Raw genomic sequence first — 15,813 nt, 5'->3', positions numbered from 1 at the left:
TACTGACAATATGAATCCATGTTTCATAGGAAGGAAAAAAAATCTAGTTATATCTGAAGGTTTCAGGTACATGAGCAACCAGAAGGTTTTAATGGTTTGGAAATGCAGATAATGTAGAAACAGCGATCATTTTCATGACTAAGAAGAAAGAAAATCAACACATAGCAAATTCCCACTTAGCTGGAATACAAACAATCAAAAAGGCCAAACAGCAGATTTTTGTGTGATGTCTATATAATGTACCTCTTGGTTTAAAGAGTCCCTAATACCAAGGAAATAAGTGATTATCAGGGATTTGATCTAAAGAAACTTAGTTATGCCATATGCATTTATATCCTGATTTCCTTTAAATTTCACTGTCTTGTTATTGTAATATGATAAATAACTCAAGGATTTCAGAGTGTAAGGAGTTTTTATAGGTAGAAACCGGAGCTCAGAGAGGTTAAGTGACGGGATCAGGATCCCATAGCTAACCAGGGGCAGGCCAGGGCTTTTGGGCACACAGTCAAGGAAGTCTCGAGATGGGGCTGTCAACGAAGAGAGACTAAATTACATAAAATATGATTTTCATTTATAAATATATTTTAATATAACCTTTTTCTTTAAAATTTTTTTTTAACATTTATTTATTTTTGAGACAGGGAGAGACAGAGCATGAATAGGGGAGGGTCAGAGAGAGAGGGAGACACAGAATCTGAAGCAGGCTCCAGGCTCTGAGCTGTTAGCACAGAGCCCGACGTGGGGCTCAAACTCACGGACCGTGAGATCATGACCTGAGCCGAAGTCGGACACTCAACTGATTGAGCCACCCAGGCGCCCCTTTAATATAAGTTTTTTTGAAAATCAGTAAAAAACATAAATGAAGTAGCTCTCAAAAAGATACAGATAATAAATAAACTATAAGCCACACCTTCTCCCCAAGACCATTCTGGATAACTGGAAGTTTCCCAAATATTTGCAGGGAAGTCCAGAGTTGGAATAAATTGCAAGGCATTCTTGGTGCCCATCTAGAGAAGAAAGAGTCTTACATTTGATGAATGCCTACTATGGGATAGAGACCATGCTGAGAAATTTTGTTTATCGTCTCACCTAATGACAGGTTAAGTGTTCACCCAATTGACCTGGATGAGGAAACTCCAGCTCAGGATCACACCATTCCTTGGCCTTCCTCCATTACTTGGTACATAAACTTCCCTCCCTACACCAGTCCCAATTACCAATTTGTCCTTTTGCTTCTAGTATTGGGATCTTTCTACTTAAGATTTCTTAGGGGTGTGAAGAGTGATACTGGAGCCTTTCATGTGGGTACATAAAAAAGAATACTAATGTGAAAATGTTGAGCGCTTATGCAATCCTTGCTATCAGCTGGCCACTCTCCTGCTCTGCAGGGTTAACAGCAGATGTTTAACAAGGGACTGGATCTGGTGACCACCCTCCCCTCCAAGCCCCCATGACTTGTTTGCATATTTGTTTCTTATGTTGAATTTGGATGCCTTTCTGTGGAGCAGGTGCTTGCTCCACTGCTTCCTAGTGTCTTATACACAACCTGCTTTTATTTATTTATATTATTTTCCAGGCCTCTGGAGGCATTTGGATTTGTGAGCCCTGGGATTTAATGCTAGTTTTACTCATTAGCACCTCACATCAGGGTCATAGGGTCTCTGGCTTCTTTCAGAGTTGCTGTGAAAAGCTGATGAGTTGCTGTGGGTCACTGCACAACCCTGGAGCTCTGTTCGCATACGCTGTGGATTTGAGTTGTACCTTGGGAAATTGTGCAGTGCACAGCCTGGCCCTAGTGTTACACACTGTGTAGATGCACAAGGAAAGATTCTGGACCTGAACACAAAGTGTAAGGCTGCTCAGTGTTACCCTTCGTCCCATGTAAATGAAGGGGAGGTACGATGATGGAGGCAGCGGGGTCCTTGGGTGGCTCAGCTGGTTGAGTGACCAACTTCGGCTCAGGTCATGATCTCATTGTTTGTGGGTTCAAGCCCCACGTCATGCTGTGCACTGACAGCATGGAGCCTGCTTTGGATTCTCTGTCTCTTTCTCTCTCTCTGCCCCTCCTCCACTTGCGCATGTGTGCGTGTGCTCTCTCTCCCTCTCTCTCAAAAACAAATAAACATCAAAAAAAAAAAAAACCCAACAGGGGGAATCAGTTGGACTATGTCCAAATTACTCCTACAAAAAAAAAATTAAAAAAAAAGACTATAGAAATAGAGGAATTGTATCCACAGTTCGAAGGGTGACCAATTTAATATTCTGTCATTATGAAGCCCATCTTTTGAGTTCGTCCAGCTTAGGCTGTCCAGCTGAATGAATGTCAACTCTCAACAGAATGAGTCCAGCTACTAGTGTCCCTAAAGTACAGACATAACTGTGCTCACTGAAGTAATTAAGAAACATGAGTAGGGTATTTTCAACAATGGTGAGAAAAGCAAGTTTACACTTCTTAGAATCCTACTATATTAACTGTGAAAATTACTGACTCCTTTAACTTTTCCCCCAAGCAAGGAATGCGCTGTGAATACTTTCATTCTTTTACTCTCAAGGGAAATCAAGTGCTCCTTCAACCATCTGAAAGAGAAAAATCATAGCCACAAGTCCCAGTGACTCAGATCGCACATCCAGGACTGTAACAAACTTTGGCTATACTACTCAAAACCTGAAGAGTAAGTGAACTAGAAACTATGAATGACTGTGACATTCAGTTCCCTTCAAGAAAGACACTCTGCTCCGATTCACGCCTCTGAGATTTTAAATGCATCACATAGAAACTGGCTACGCCACAAACCTAACAGTGTTGGTGACTTGGACATCAAGCCCTTGGGCAGGAATGTGGGCCAGGGTCCACCTTCTAGCTCCTACTTAGACAACTGTCTACAAGTCAGTAAGCCTCCACGAGCAGCCACACAAACAAAGCAAACTACTATACCTCCTCAGGCAAGCTGACCACCAAGTCATTTTTCGTCTGTCCAACCAGCGCCTGCCAGAAGTATTCACTGCATGCGGCCAGCACAGCCCGGTGGGCCCGGAACTCCTTCCTTTCCACGATCAGAGTCACGTCACAGAGAATATCCTTTTTCCGTTGGTCATTGAGGCCCAGGAGGATGTTGGTGCAGTGGACTGTGGACTCATACACATACATGGGGGAGTCAGGCTTCTCATCCACAGACATGCCGTTCACACCCTGAAAGAAAGAAAGGCTGGGTCAGCATAGCTACCTGAGTCGGATACAGAAGGTGAGAAGAACACCATGGTTCCTGTGTCTCACTGACATGAGCTAGGCAAAAGGGAGAATTGTCCATTAGCATATTCATGATCAGCATAATGAGCTCACAAAACATATCTGGAAAGTCACATTCAACAGCTGACTTTTATACTTTCCACTTACTGGATCCTTTTACTTTATGGAAAACAAAGCCAAGTCTCTTAAAACACCCCAAACATTTAAAACACATACGCACTCTAAAACTTGGTAGTTTTGATTTTGTTAGCCAACCGGAGAGGAACTTCCACATATGCATAGTCCCAATTCAAGTATTAATTGAGCTTTGTGTTAAGGGGAAATGAATCATTTTAAAGTATCTGCAATGCTCTCTTGATGAAGTACATGTAAGCTCCTAGGTTGATATTTGGCTCAGATGCCAAGCAGAATAGGTATCTGATCACAAGACACAATTTAACAAGTGAGGTAAACTGTATGTGTTCCAAAGTGTAGATATGGCCAGCTATTGCAATTGCCCTCTGCCACTTTAAGACAAAGCAGAGCGAACATCATGCTACTGTTGCGCATGAAAATCTCTTGAAAAGAATTGTGTGTCATTATCCCAGCAGACTGGATATTCATCCTGATGAAGGAAACACAATATATCACATTAAGAGTCACAATAAAGATGTATTCCACAGTGAAGATTACTTTTACAAAAGGGTTCTTTGCTGTAAGAAGTGTCCACTGATGCACTTTAAACAATAGTATCTGTAACTAATTTGCATAACATAGTTTTTCAGTAATGTCTTCTACTAGTATGGATTCCAATAAAGTTTTACTTTCTTTTTGGCTTCATTCTTATTTTAATAACTTTAACACACAATAAACTACATGTATTTATATTGGGTGGTTTGATTAAGTTTGGCATATAGCCACAACCGTGAAACCATTAATCACGATCAAGAGAGGGAACATAGCCTTCACGACCAAAAAGTCTCTTTATGCCCCTGAATAGTCCCTCCCTCCCACCTCTCTGTGGTCCACCCCCTTGAAACAACAGTTTTGCTTTTTGACACTATATATTAGTTTGCATTTTCTGTATCTTATATAAATGGAATCATACAGCTTATATTCTTTTATGTCTGGCTTCTTTGACTCAGCATAGTTATTTTGCAATTCATCCATGTTGCTGCATGCATCAAACATTTGTTCCTTTATTGCTGAGTAGCGTTCCATCGTATGGATACAGCACAATTTTTTATCCATTCATCTACTGGCAGAAATTTGGATGTTTCCAGTTTGGGGCTATTACAAACAAAGCTGCTCTGAGTTAGTGTATAAATCTTTGTATGAACATGCTTTCATTTCTCTTGTGTAAATTCCTAGGGGTAAAATGGATGGATCATTTGGTATATGTAACTCTAACTTTTTTTTAAGTTTATTTATTTAATTTGAGAGACAATGAGCAGGGGTGAGGCAGAGAGAAAGGGTGGGGGTCAGAGGATCAGAAACAGGCTCCATGCTGACAGCACAGAGACCAATGCAGGGCTCAAACTCACAAACCAAGAGATTATGACCTGAGCCGAAGTCAGTTGCTTAACCCAATGAGCCACCCAGATGCTCCTGTAAGTCTATTAAAAAGTGACTGTCCCTGTTTTATACAGTGGTTGTATCATTTTGCATTTCAACAGCAGAGTATGAGAGTTCCATCCTTGTCGCCACTTGTTATACTCAGTCTTTCTAATTTTGGCCATTCTAATAAGTATTCTGTTATATCTCTTTGTGGTTTTAATTTGTTTTCCTCTAATGACTAAAGATGCTGAGCATCTTTCATGTGCTTATTTGTCATCAATTTACCTCCTCTGGAGAGATGTCTATTCAGATTATTTGCCCATTTTCTATCGGGTTGTTTCCTTGTTACTGAGTTTTGAGCATTCATTATATATTCTGGATACAAGTCCTTTATCAGATATGTGATTTGAAAGTACTTTCTCCAAGCCTGTAGCTTGTCTTTTCTTTCTCTGAATAGTGTGTTTCAAAGAGCAGAAAGTCTTCATCTGAAGAAGACCAATCAAGCAATTTTTCTTTTATGGATCATGCTTTGGTGTCATATCTTAAAAAAAAAAAAAAAAACTTGGCTTAAACCAAGGTCACATCTTCTGTACCTAATTTATACCTAATATATATATTTTTAATTTTTTAAATGTTTTATTTATTTTTGAGAGATAGAGAGAGTCAGAGCATGAGTAGGGGAGGGGCAGAGAGAGACAGAGACACAGAATCTGAAGCAGGCTCCAGGCTCTGAGCTGTCAGCACAGAGTCGGATGTGAGATCATGACCTGAGCTGAAGTCAGACGCTTAACTGACTGAGCCACCCAGGTACCTCTATACCTAATATTTTTAATGCAATTACAAATAGTTTTGCTTTTTAGTTTAAATTCATGATTTTTCATTGCTAGTATAGAGTAATGCAAATGATTTTTGTGTATTGATCTTATATCCTGCAGCTTTGCCTAACTTATTCTCTTTCTTTCTTTCTTTCTTTCTTTCTTTCTTTCTTTCTTTCTTTCTTTTTTGGTACATAACATAGATTTTCTACATAGAAAATTATGTTATCTGTGAATGAAGACATTTTACTTCCTTTCCAATCTGAATGATTTCAACGTCTTTTTCTTGCCTTACTGCATTGTCTAGAACCTCTAGTGCAATGTTGAATAGAAGCAGTAAGAGCAAACATCCTTGCTGATGTTAGGGGAACACTTTGTCCTTTCACTGTTATTTTCGATGGTAACTATAGGTGCTTCACAGACGCCCCTATTAAGTTAAGGAAGTTTCTTTCAATTCCTAGTTTGCTGGGAATTAAAAAAAAAAGATCAGGAATGGATGGTGGATTTTGTTAACTGTGTTTTATGCATGTATTGAAGTAATCACATAGTTTTTCTTAAGATGTTAATATGAATAATATGACTGATTTGAGTATTAAATCGATCTTACATCTCTAAAATAAACTCCACTTGACCCTAATGTACTTGTCTTGCTATACATTGTTGGATTCATTTTTCTAACATTTTGCTAAGAATTTTTGCATCTATGCTCAGTAGGATATTAATCTGTAGTTTTCATATATATTTTTTTTCTTAAAAAATTAATTTATTTAAATTCAGCTTAGTTAACATACAGTGTAGTATTGGTTTCTCATATATATTTTTAATCAGGGTAATGCTGGTCTCACAAAATGAGTTGGAAAGTATTTCTTCCTCTTTAATTTTCTAGAAGAGTTCTTGTAGAATTGGTATCATTTCTTCCTTAAATATTTGGCAGAATTTACCTGTGAAGTCACCTTGACCTGGAATTTTAACTACAAATTCAATTAAAAAATTGTCATATTCATTATCAAAAAGTTGTACATAATATTTCATTATTTTCCTTTTAATATCAGAATCTATATTGATGCTCACATTTCTGATATTGGGAATTTGTGTCACCTTTCTTTTCTGATCAGTTCAGCTAGAGGTTTATACACTGAATCAATATTCAAGGAACTAGTTTTTTGTTAAGTTGATTTTCTTTATTGTTCTGTTTTCTCTAACATTGATTTCTCCTCTCATTGTTGTATCATTTCTTCTGCTTACTTTAGATTTAATTTGCTCTTCTATTTATATTACATTTATTATTTTTTTAATTTTATTTTAATTCCAGTATAGTTAACATATACTGTTACATTAGTTTCAGGTATAAAATATAGTTATTCAACAATTCTATACATTACTCAGTGCTCATCATGATAGGTGTACTCTTATCCTCTTTACCTGTCTCACCCATTCCCCCTCTGATAACCATCAGTTTGTTCTCTATAGTTAGGCATCTGTTTTTTGGTTTGTCTCTTTTTTATTTTGTTCATTTGTTTTGTTTCTTAAATTACACATATGAGTGAAATCATATGGTATTTCTTTCTCTGACTTATGTCACTTAGCATTATACTCTCTAGATCCATCCATGTTGTTGCAAATGGAAAGGTTTCATTTTTTTTTTTTTTATGGTTGAGTAGTATTTCATCACACACACACACACACCACATCTTCTTTATCCATTGATCTGTCAATGGACACTTGGGCTGCTTACATAATTTGGCTATTGTAAACAGTGCTGCAATAAACATAGGGGGGCACATATCCTTTTGAATTAGTGTTTTAGTATTCTTTCAGTAAATACCCAGTAGTGGAATTACTGGACCATATGGTAATTGTATTTTTAAATTTTTTACTAACCTCCATACTGTTTTCCACAGTGGTTATACCAGTTTGCATCCCCACCAGTAGTACATTAGGGTTTTTTTTTTTTTCCACATCCTCCCCAACACTTGCTGTTTCTTGTGTTTTTGATTTTAGCCACTCTGGCCGGTGTGAGGTGTTATTCCATTGTAGTTTTGATTTGCATTTCCCTGATGATGAGTGATGTTGAGCATCTTTTCATGTCTGTTGGCCATCTGGATGTTTTTGAATAAATGTCTGTTCGTGTCTTTGGCCCATTTTTAAATCAGATTATTTGTTTTTTGGGCGTTGAGTTTTGTAAGTTCTTTATATATTTCAGATACTAAGCCTTTATCAGATAAGTCATTTGAAAACATCTCTTATTCAGTAGATTGTCTTTTAGTGTTGTTGACTGTTTCTTTTCCTGTGCAGAAGTCTTTTATTTGGATTAGTCCCAATAGATTATTTTTGCTTTTGTTTCCCTTGCCTCAGGAGATATATCTAGAAAAATGTTGCTAAGGTTGATGCCAGAGAAATTACTGCCTGTGTTCTTTTCTAGGATTTTTATGGTTTCAGGTCTCAAATTGAGGTCCTTAATCCATTTTGAGTTTATTTTTGTGTATGGTGTAAGAAAGTGGTCCAGTTTCATTCTTTTGCATGTAGCTATTCAGTTTTCCCAATACCATCTATTGAAGAGACTTTTTCCCATTGCATATTCTTGCCTTCTTTGTCAAAGATTCATTAACCATTAATTTGCTCTTCTTTTCCTAGTTTCCAAAGGTGGAAGTTGAGATAATTAATCTGAGATCTTTCATCTTTTCTAATAAAAGCTTTAGTGCTATACATTTCACTCTAAGTAATGCTTTAGCAGCATCTCACAAATTTTGAAATGTTTTTATATTCATTAATTTTAAAAGCCTTCTAATTTTCCTTTTGATTTCTTCCTTGATGTATACATTATTTGAAAATGTTAGTTTCCAAATGTTTGAAGGAGATTTAAGATATCTTTCTCATACTGTTTTCTGATTTATTTATTTATTTATTAAAAAAATTTTTTTTAACATTTATTTTCGAGACAGAGAGAGACAGAGCATGAACGGGGGAGGGGCAGAGAGAGAGGGAGACACAGAATCGGAAGCAGGCTCCAGGCTCTGAGCCATCAGCCCAGAGCCCGACGCGGGGCTCGAAGTCACAGACCGCGAGATAGTGACCCGGGCTGAAGTCGGACGCTTAACCGACTGAGCCACCCAGGGGCCCCTGTTTTCTAATTTAATTCCCTTGTGGTCAGAGAACAAACTTTGAATGACTTCAATCCTTTTAATTTATGGACACTTGTTTTATATCCTAGAATATGGTCTATCTTGGTAAATATTCCATATGTATTTGGAAAAAAATGTGTGTTCTGCTGTTGTCTGGAGTGTTCTGTAAATGTCAACTAAGTAAAATTGTATGATAAGTATTGTTCAAATCTTCTCTACCTTTGCTAATTTTCTGTCCATGGGTTCTATCAAGATATTGAGAAGAGGCACTGAAATATCTAACTATAATTGCATATGTGCCTATCAGTTTTTGCTTCATGAAACTTAAAATCCTGTTATTAGATGCACACATGGCTAGAGTTTTTATTTTCTCTTGATGTATTTATTCCTCTACCACAAAATGACCTTTTAATTCCTGGAAATATTATTTGCTTTGAAATCTAATTTGTCTGATATTAATATAGTCATTTCAGCTTTTTCTGATTAGTGATAGCATACTATGTCTTTCTCCCTTCTTATCTTTTTTTTTTTTTTTAATTTTTTTTTTAACGTTTATTTATTTTTGAGACAGAGAGAGACAGAGCATGAACAGGGGAGGGGCAGAGAGAGAGGGAGACACAGAATCGGAAATAGGCTCCAGGCTCTGAGCCCTCAGCCCAGAGCCCGACGCGGGGCTCGAACTCACGGAACACGAGATCGTGACCTGGCTGAAGTCGGACGCTTAACCGACTGCGCCACCCAGGCGCCCCCTTCCTTATCTTTTTAACCTATTTGTGTCTTTATATTTAAAGTGTATTCCTTTCACAGTAATTTTCATCTCTGAAAACTGTGGTTGTCATCTCTAGAAATTCAGTATGGGTCTTTTTTAGATCTCCCATATCTCTACTTAAGATATTTAATCACTCATGGGGCACCTGGGTGGCTCAGTCAGTTCAGTGTCCAACTTCAGCTCAGGTCGTACTCAGGATTCATGAGTTCAAGCCCCACATCAGGCTTGCTGCTGTCACAGCACAGCCCACTTCAGATCCTCTGTCCCCCTCCCCTCTCTCTGCCCCTCCCTGGCTTGCGCTCTCTCAAAGATAAATAAAAATGTTTAAAAAAAGATATCCAATTACTCCTCTAACTTTTTGAACATTTGGAATGCTGTTATCATAACTAATTCTGTTAATTCCAACATCTGTGTCAGTTCTGGTTTAGTTCTGATTGATTGATATTTCTCTTCATTGTTAGTCATATTTCCCTGCTTTTGTGCATGCCTGGACAGTTTTGACTGAATGCCAGACATTGTGGATTTTACCTTGTTGGATGCTTGATGTTTGTGTGTTCTTATTAACATTCTTAAACTTTGTCCTTGGACTCAACCCCTTGAATTATGGGTTTTCTAGTCTGGCTGATAGGAATGTGTATTATTCCTGATCCTCTGTGAGCTCTGAGTACTGTTCCTTCTAACTGTTTTGGGTGACTGTTTTCCCATTTTTGGTATTTTTCTAACACACATATGCTAATGAGTACTCTGCAGAATATTTAAGGAAACCCTCTGTAGATCTCTGAAGTTTTCTCTCTGTGAAGCTCTCTCTTCTTTGCTACTCTGCTTTCCAAAGTATAGCCACCACACTCTCTCCAGACTATTAGTTCTGTCTCCTTAGCTCAGGAGTCAGTCAAGATCTTCTTTGGTTTCTCTTTCCCCTGTCATTGTCTGGAAACACTCTCAAAACAGTAAGCAGGGCTCAGCTTATTTTCCTTCTTTTAGAGATCAATGTCCTTTGTTGCTTTGTGTCCAATGTCTTGAAAAGCATTGTTTGATATATTTTATGTTTTTATAGTTGCTTCAGGTGGGAGTAAATTTAGAAAATCTGGTACCTGTTATTCCCTCTTGGCTGGAAGTAAAAATCCTTGATTTAGTCTTTATATTATAGGTACACCAAATATGTTACAAATAATAATTTATCACATTGCTAAACATACAGTGTAAACTTCACTTACTATAAATGAGGATTTGTAATACCTACTTACAAAAATATTTCTGCAAAAAAGAAATTTTAGTTCTTTGTATTACAATAAAAGATGAACTATCTGTAAGCTTTATTTTCTGGAATCATTTTTTGTGCAATAAGCACAGCTTTTTATTTATTATTATTTTTAAATGTTTATTTATTTTGAGAGAGCAAGCGCGAGAGAGAGTGAGCATGTGCATGCAAGGAGGGAGGGGCAGAGAAAGGGAGAGGGAGAGAATCCCAAGCAGGCTTCATGCTCAGTGCGGAGCCTGTGCAGGGCTGGATCTCACCACCATAAGATCATGACCTGAGCTGATATCAAGAGTCGGACACTTAACCAACTGAGCCACCAAGGCACCCCGAGAATAGCATTTTAAATGAGACAATTCAGTTACAATGACCATTAAGCCATGGAATAAACCTGAATTTACATGGCTTTTGTCTTTATGACTAGTTAATTGCTCCTAAATTCTTTTTTTAGTAAGAAGACAAATATTTCCTATCCTGGCTTCTTTTACATGAAATGCTTCCAGGATTTTCTTATCTCCCATATAGGGTCTCAAGTCTGATTTATTTTCTCCATTCTTAGTTCTCAAATTATTACTCTTTTTCCAATCACATTCAGTTTTCTCAATCAGTCTATGGAAATTTGTTTATTTATTTACTCATTTAAATCACAACGGCTTACATATAGCAGGCAGTATTCAAAACTAGGTGGAAAAATTAATGTTCTACAATGTAAATGTTATACTCAATTCATAAGAAGGAGGAGATTTATAAGAGATAGTTCATTTTTCCAATCCATTTGTTGTGTAATTGATATTAATGCACTTAACACCAAGAAGCCAGAAGCTTGCTATAAAGGATTCAAAGTCTTAAGCTCTTTAGTGAAACACAAAATGAAAGAAAATCCAAAGAGAAATGAAAGTGAAGTGCAGCAGAAAGAGGAATATACCAGGGATCCAGGTCTTTTCATCCGGCTCTGGCACCGACCAGCTTTGTGGATTCTGGATAAACTGTCTAAATTTCTCTGGACCTGCTTCCATATTTGTAAAATGAAAAATCTGAACTAGAGGGTCAGCAAAGTTCTTACATATCTACAATTCTAGGAGTCTTAGAGTCTATAAAATACCGTATTGGTCACACAAAGTGGGTCACTGTTATTGTAGTTGAGAGAAGCTAGCTTTCTTTGACCTTATAAAGACCATTTATATACCTTCTTTTATTGTTGTTGATGTTGCATGGCTTAAAAAAAAAAAAAAAACCTACCTCTGAAGAGGTGGTTACAGGGAATGGGGTAGACAATATGCAGGGAAAAAACAATGCCTTTTTGGAGAGAAGGAACCATAATCCCAACCCCTGCTCTCACAGGTTCCAAGTTAGGAAGGTCTGTCTGGATACACCATGATATCCCTGAATAAATGGAGGAGAACAAGTCCCTTGAGGTGAAATTATCTTTCAGAAATGGAGAATCCAAATCTAGGAAGACATTTGATGCAACATGTAGAGCTGATGCTATTAGCTCTTTCAGTTCTGGACATCTTAGCCCATAGGTTTATTCTGGGAACCATGGCTGAGTAAAGGAGTATAAACTAAAAGAATATGTCACCTGGGAACCCAAAGTGCAGTTTCACTGAGGTCCGAGTGGGGGCCTGACTGCTATAGAGCAGCACTGGGTAAGGGTCTACCCTACTAGGTGGGGAGAAGTCCTAAATAGTGGTGAAGCCAAGGCAGTGAGTGGACTCTCAGATTCCGTTTCACAAGCAAGATGGTTTCTTTCTGGCTTTAAGACAGCTGGGCAGAGGGGGCTCATGAAATGACTCAATATCCTGCTAATAGGGCAGGTTTGGGAAAATAAAGGGGTTGTAGCAATTTATGCTCCCCGAGTTAATGAAGACGCTATGAACATGAACTGCTTTTTGGGTTAAACCTTCCAGAGAGTTTTAAGACACTTAAAACAGATTAGATCTGTTCGTTAAATGGTATAATCTAAAATCTATCATTCCCAGGAAGCTGTTGCTAGACTTTAACCTGTCTGAGGATTTTCATGCTTTTATTACATTATTCCTGGATAATCCTTCCTTATGCTATGCCAGCACCACTCTCTTCCTCTTGGCCTTTACATTCCTATTGGATCTTATCACACCCCTCACTGTTGGCCCCTCTTCAAGCATAATGGAACATACTGTTTCTTCTTCTTTTAGAAATCAGTCAGCCTTTCTCATCCTCCAGTTATCATGGGTGCTCTTCTAGGAACTCCCTCCAATTTGTTTTTGACTCACCAATACCAACCTGAATTCTGTTTCTCCTATCACTGCATTATATCCCACTGAGTTTCTTTTTTTTTTCACTTGCCTTGCTAATATTAATTAAAAAACATCCCCCTGCCCCCAATGCAGCAAATCCTGAAATCTACAGCAGGACCCATGGGATCTAAGAATGAAATACTTTGTAGTGAGTAACTGAGCCCAGAATAGCATGTAGGAGTCTGACAGCCAGTCTTTACACTAAGCATTAGACAATGTGTTAAAGTGTGTAGACATTAGCTGAAATCAGATTGTAAGGAAGCTTTCCAAAGGTTCTGATTTGGGTTTTGGCTGGATCTCATTCTTCTTTCTGTAGGCCAAAAAACCCAGCTGCACATGTACATACACATATACCCCAATCATCTTATCATATGGTTCAGCAGTAAAAGTTAATTACTATTATTTTATCATAATATGCTCATTCCCTCAAAAAACTACACAGACCACAGCTCTCATCAGTCAAAGATGTAATATTAATGAATACAGACTTGCTTATTCACTTACTCATTCAGTCTTCATTCATTATTGGTTCATATTCAGAAATCAAAACATCTAACACTTAGTTCTGAAGGTTAAAAGTATAAATTGAAAAACCAAGAAGAAAAAAAAATCTACAGTGGGAAATCTGAAAAGCTAAAATTCACAAAAAAAGTAGTATGTTAGGTTTTTCAGACAACCTGTCATGTCTAGAATGGCTCAGATGAAAAGAAATGAATACACCTTGCAGGTAATGAAAAAGACCGAATTACAAACCATTTCACTTGAAATTCCAACCACATTTCCCATAGAAACAGGGCACTAAATAAATACTTTTGTGAATCAAACACTAAACTATTTAGTAATTGCTGACTAAATTCCTGCTCTTATCAAGCATGCTTTTTTAAAAAAAAGTTATTTACAATGAAACTATAAGGGTTAGTTTTTATAAAAGAAAGTTATCAAGTCTATAGAAATTTTAGAGTGCGTAGTGCCATTAAAATTACTAAGTTATTGCTTTTGGACTGGAAACACTTTTCAATCTCATCAAGACTCAAACTTCTTACTTAAAGTGGAAAGCAATCCAATTTCAGTATTTTATAATGGAAAACTGGAGTGCCTGTCATTTAATGTCTCTAATGCCTTAGATAGCTAAAGTAAGGGCCTGACATTGAGCAGCTAAAACGTTCTGTGTTCCTTATTTACTCAAACACTCCATCTGCGTGTGTGCTCGTCAGTGCCAAGGGAACTGAAATTTAAGGCTGCTGTTAGAAGGAAGCACTTGCAATTGTATCATCAAATCCTTAATAGCTCTGAATGGTTTTTGTACTTCAACATAAACTTCCATCTTCTTTGACCTTTCAGGAGGAAGTTCAATTTACTGACATAGTTTGTGACAATGGTTTTTACTGTACAGCTGAAAAAAAAAAAAAAAAGAAACCAAAAAACATAAAGAGTTTAGGGACAGTTATCATAAGCCCCAATTTTGGAGTGATTTTTGTTGATGATGTTGTTGTTTCACTCATTTTTAAAAAACAGACCAAAATAAAAAATAACCCAAGCTTTCTAAATATCTAGTAATAAAACAGTGACAACTACTTGCACGTCTGTACTTAAATGTGAACTATATGGAGAGGCAAGGTATGATACAGAGGCCGGGCTAGAAGAAGTATTGGAAGGCCGTATGTATTAACGTAAAGGTAATAAAGAATTAAAGATATTTTACACATCCGCCAAACTGGAAAGAATTACAAAGTCTGGCAATTTCAAGTGTTTGTGAAGATGTAAAACAACAGGGACTCTCATACATATGCACTGATTATGACCCAGTATTTCCATTTCCAGGTTACGCCTGAGACACTCCTGCACGTCTGTGACAGGAACTTTGTATAAGAGTGTTCACAGCAGCGTTCTTCAGCATTGCTCCCAACTGGAAACAGTATGATGTCTGTCAGTAGCTGAATGAACAAATACACTGAGGTATATTCATATATTCATATAATGGAAAGACACAAAGCAAGTTAGAGCCACATGCAACAACATGGATGAATCTCACTAATCTAATGTTGAAGACTGAGCTGGAGAAGCAACACACAAAATAATATACACAATTGGGTTCCATTTATATCAAGTTCAAAAATGGGCAAAACTTAAATATCTAGGTATACATATGTAGGTGGTAAAACTATAAAGGAAAGACTCAGAACAGAAGTTCCATTTGTGGGGAGAGAGTTATAATTGGACAGTGGTACTGGGGGGAGGGGCTCAGGGGTGCTGTCATAATGTTCTATCTCTTGACTTTGATATGCATTCACTTTGTGTTAAATTATGCATTTGTCTAATGCACTTTTCCATATCTACATTATATTTTGTAAGTAAAAAAGAAAACCCCACTCCAAATTAAAGATCGTAGGAAAGGATTAACAGTTCAAGTTACCTGCCTCACGTTCTACCACTTAATCATGAAAGCCCTAGGGTGGGCTTTGGGCTTCAAATGAAAACACATAAAATCTGCAAAAATGGGCCAAATGTGGGGATGAGGCCCTTCAGGAGAAGGTGAGAAATCTGAGGTTGGCTTTTGCTTTCGAACAGGACGCTTTTCAGAGATCTTATGTTTCATCTTCTCTTGTGAAAACCAAATCACATCAATGCACTTCCATGTCCTTATCTATAAAATGAGGAAATGGACTAGGTGACCTGCAAAGTATTTCTAGTTCTAATTTCTATGGTTCTATAAAAGTACAAAAACTTTTGGAAAAACTTCAAACATGAGCTTCTCTAACTACAGTTCTTGAGAAGGCTATTTTTGAGAAGCTA

General features: G+C 37.4%; 1 protein-coding gene across 3 annotated transcripts in view; it reads right to left on the bottom strand.

The window, feature by feature from the left end:
• Positions 1 to 15,813, bottom strand: part of BACH2 (BTB domain and CNC homolog 2) — a 356,461-nt gene that overhangs the window by 74,676 nt on the left and 265,972 nt on the right. For all 3 annotated transcript variants that reach the window (XM_047101755.1, XM_047101754.1, XM_047101753.1), the window contains one exon: positions 2,936 to 3,190. In XM_047101755.1, coding sequence (XP_046957711.1) covers positions 2,936 to 3,178 — 243 coding nt within the window. In that variant the 5' untranslated portion in view covers positions 3,179 to 3,190. The remainder of the gene's footprint in view (positions 1 to 2,935; positions 3,191 to 15,813) is intronic.

This window comes from Lynx rufus, unplaced genomic scaffold, assembly GCF_022079265.1.
Source record: "Lynx rufus isolate CCGP_SWC_20201006 ecotype Redwood Valley unplaced genomic scaffold, mLynRuf1.p SCAF_6, whole genome shotgun sequence".
Lineage (NCBI taxonomy): Eukaryota > Metazoa > Chordata > Mammalia > Carnivora > Felidae > Lynx > Lynx rufus.
The sequence above is the reverse complement of the archived record's forward strand: the minus strand, read 5'-3'. Positions and strand labels throughout refer to the sequence as shown.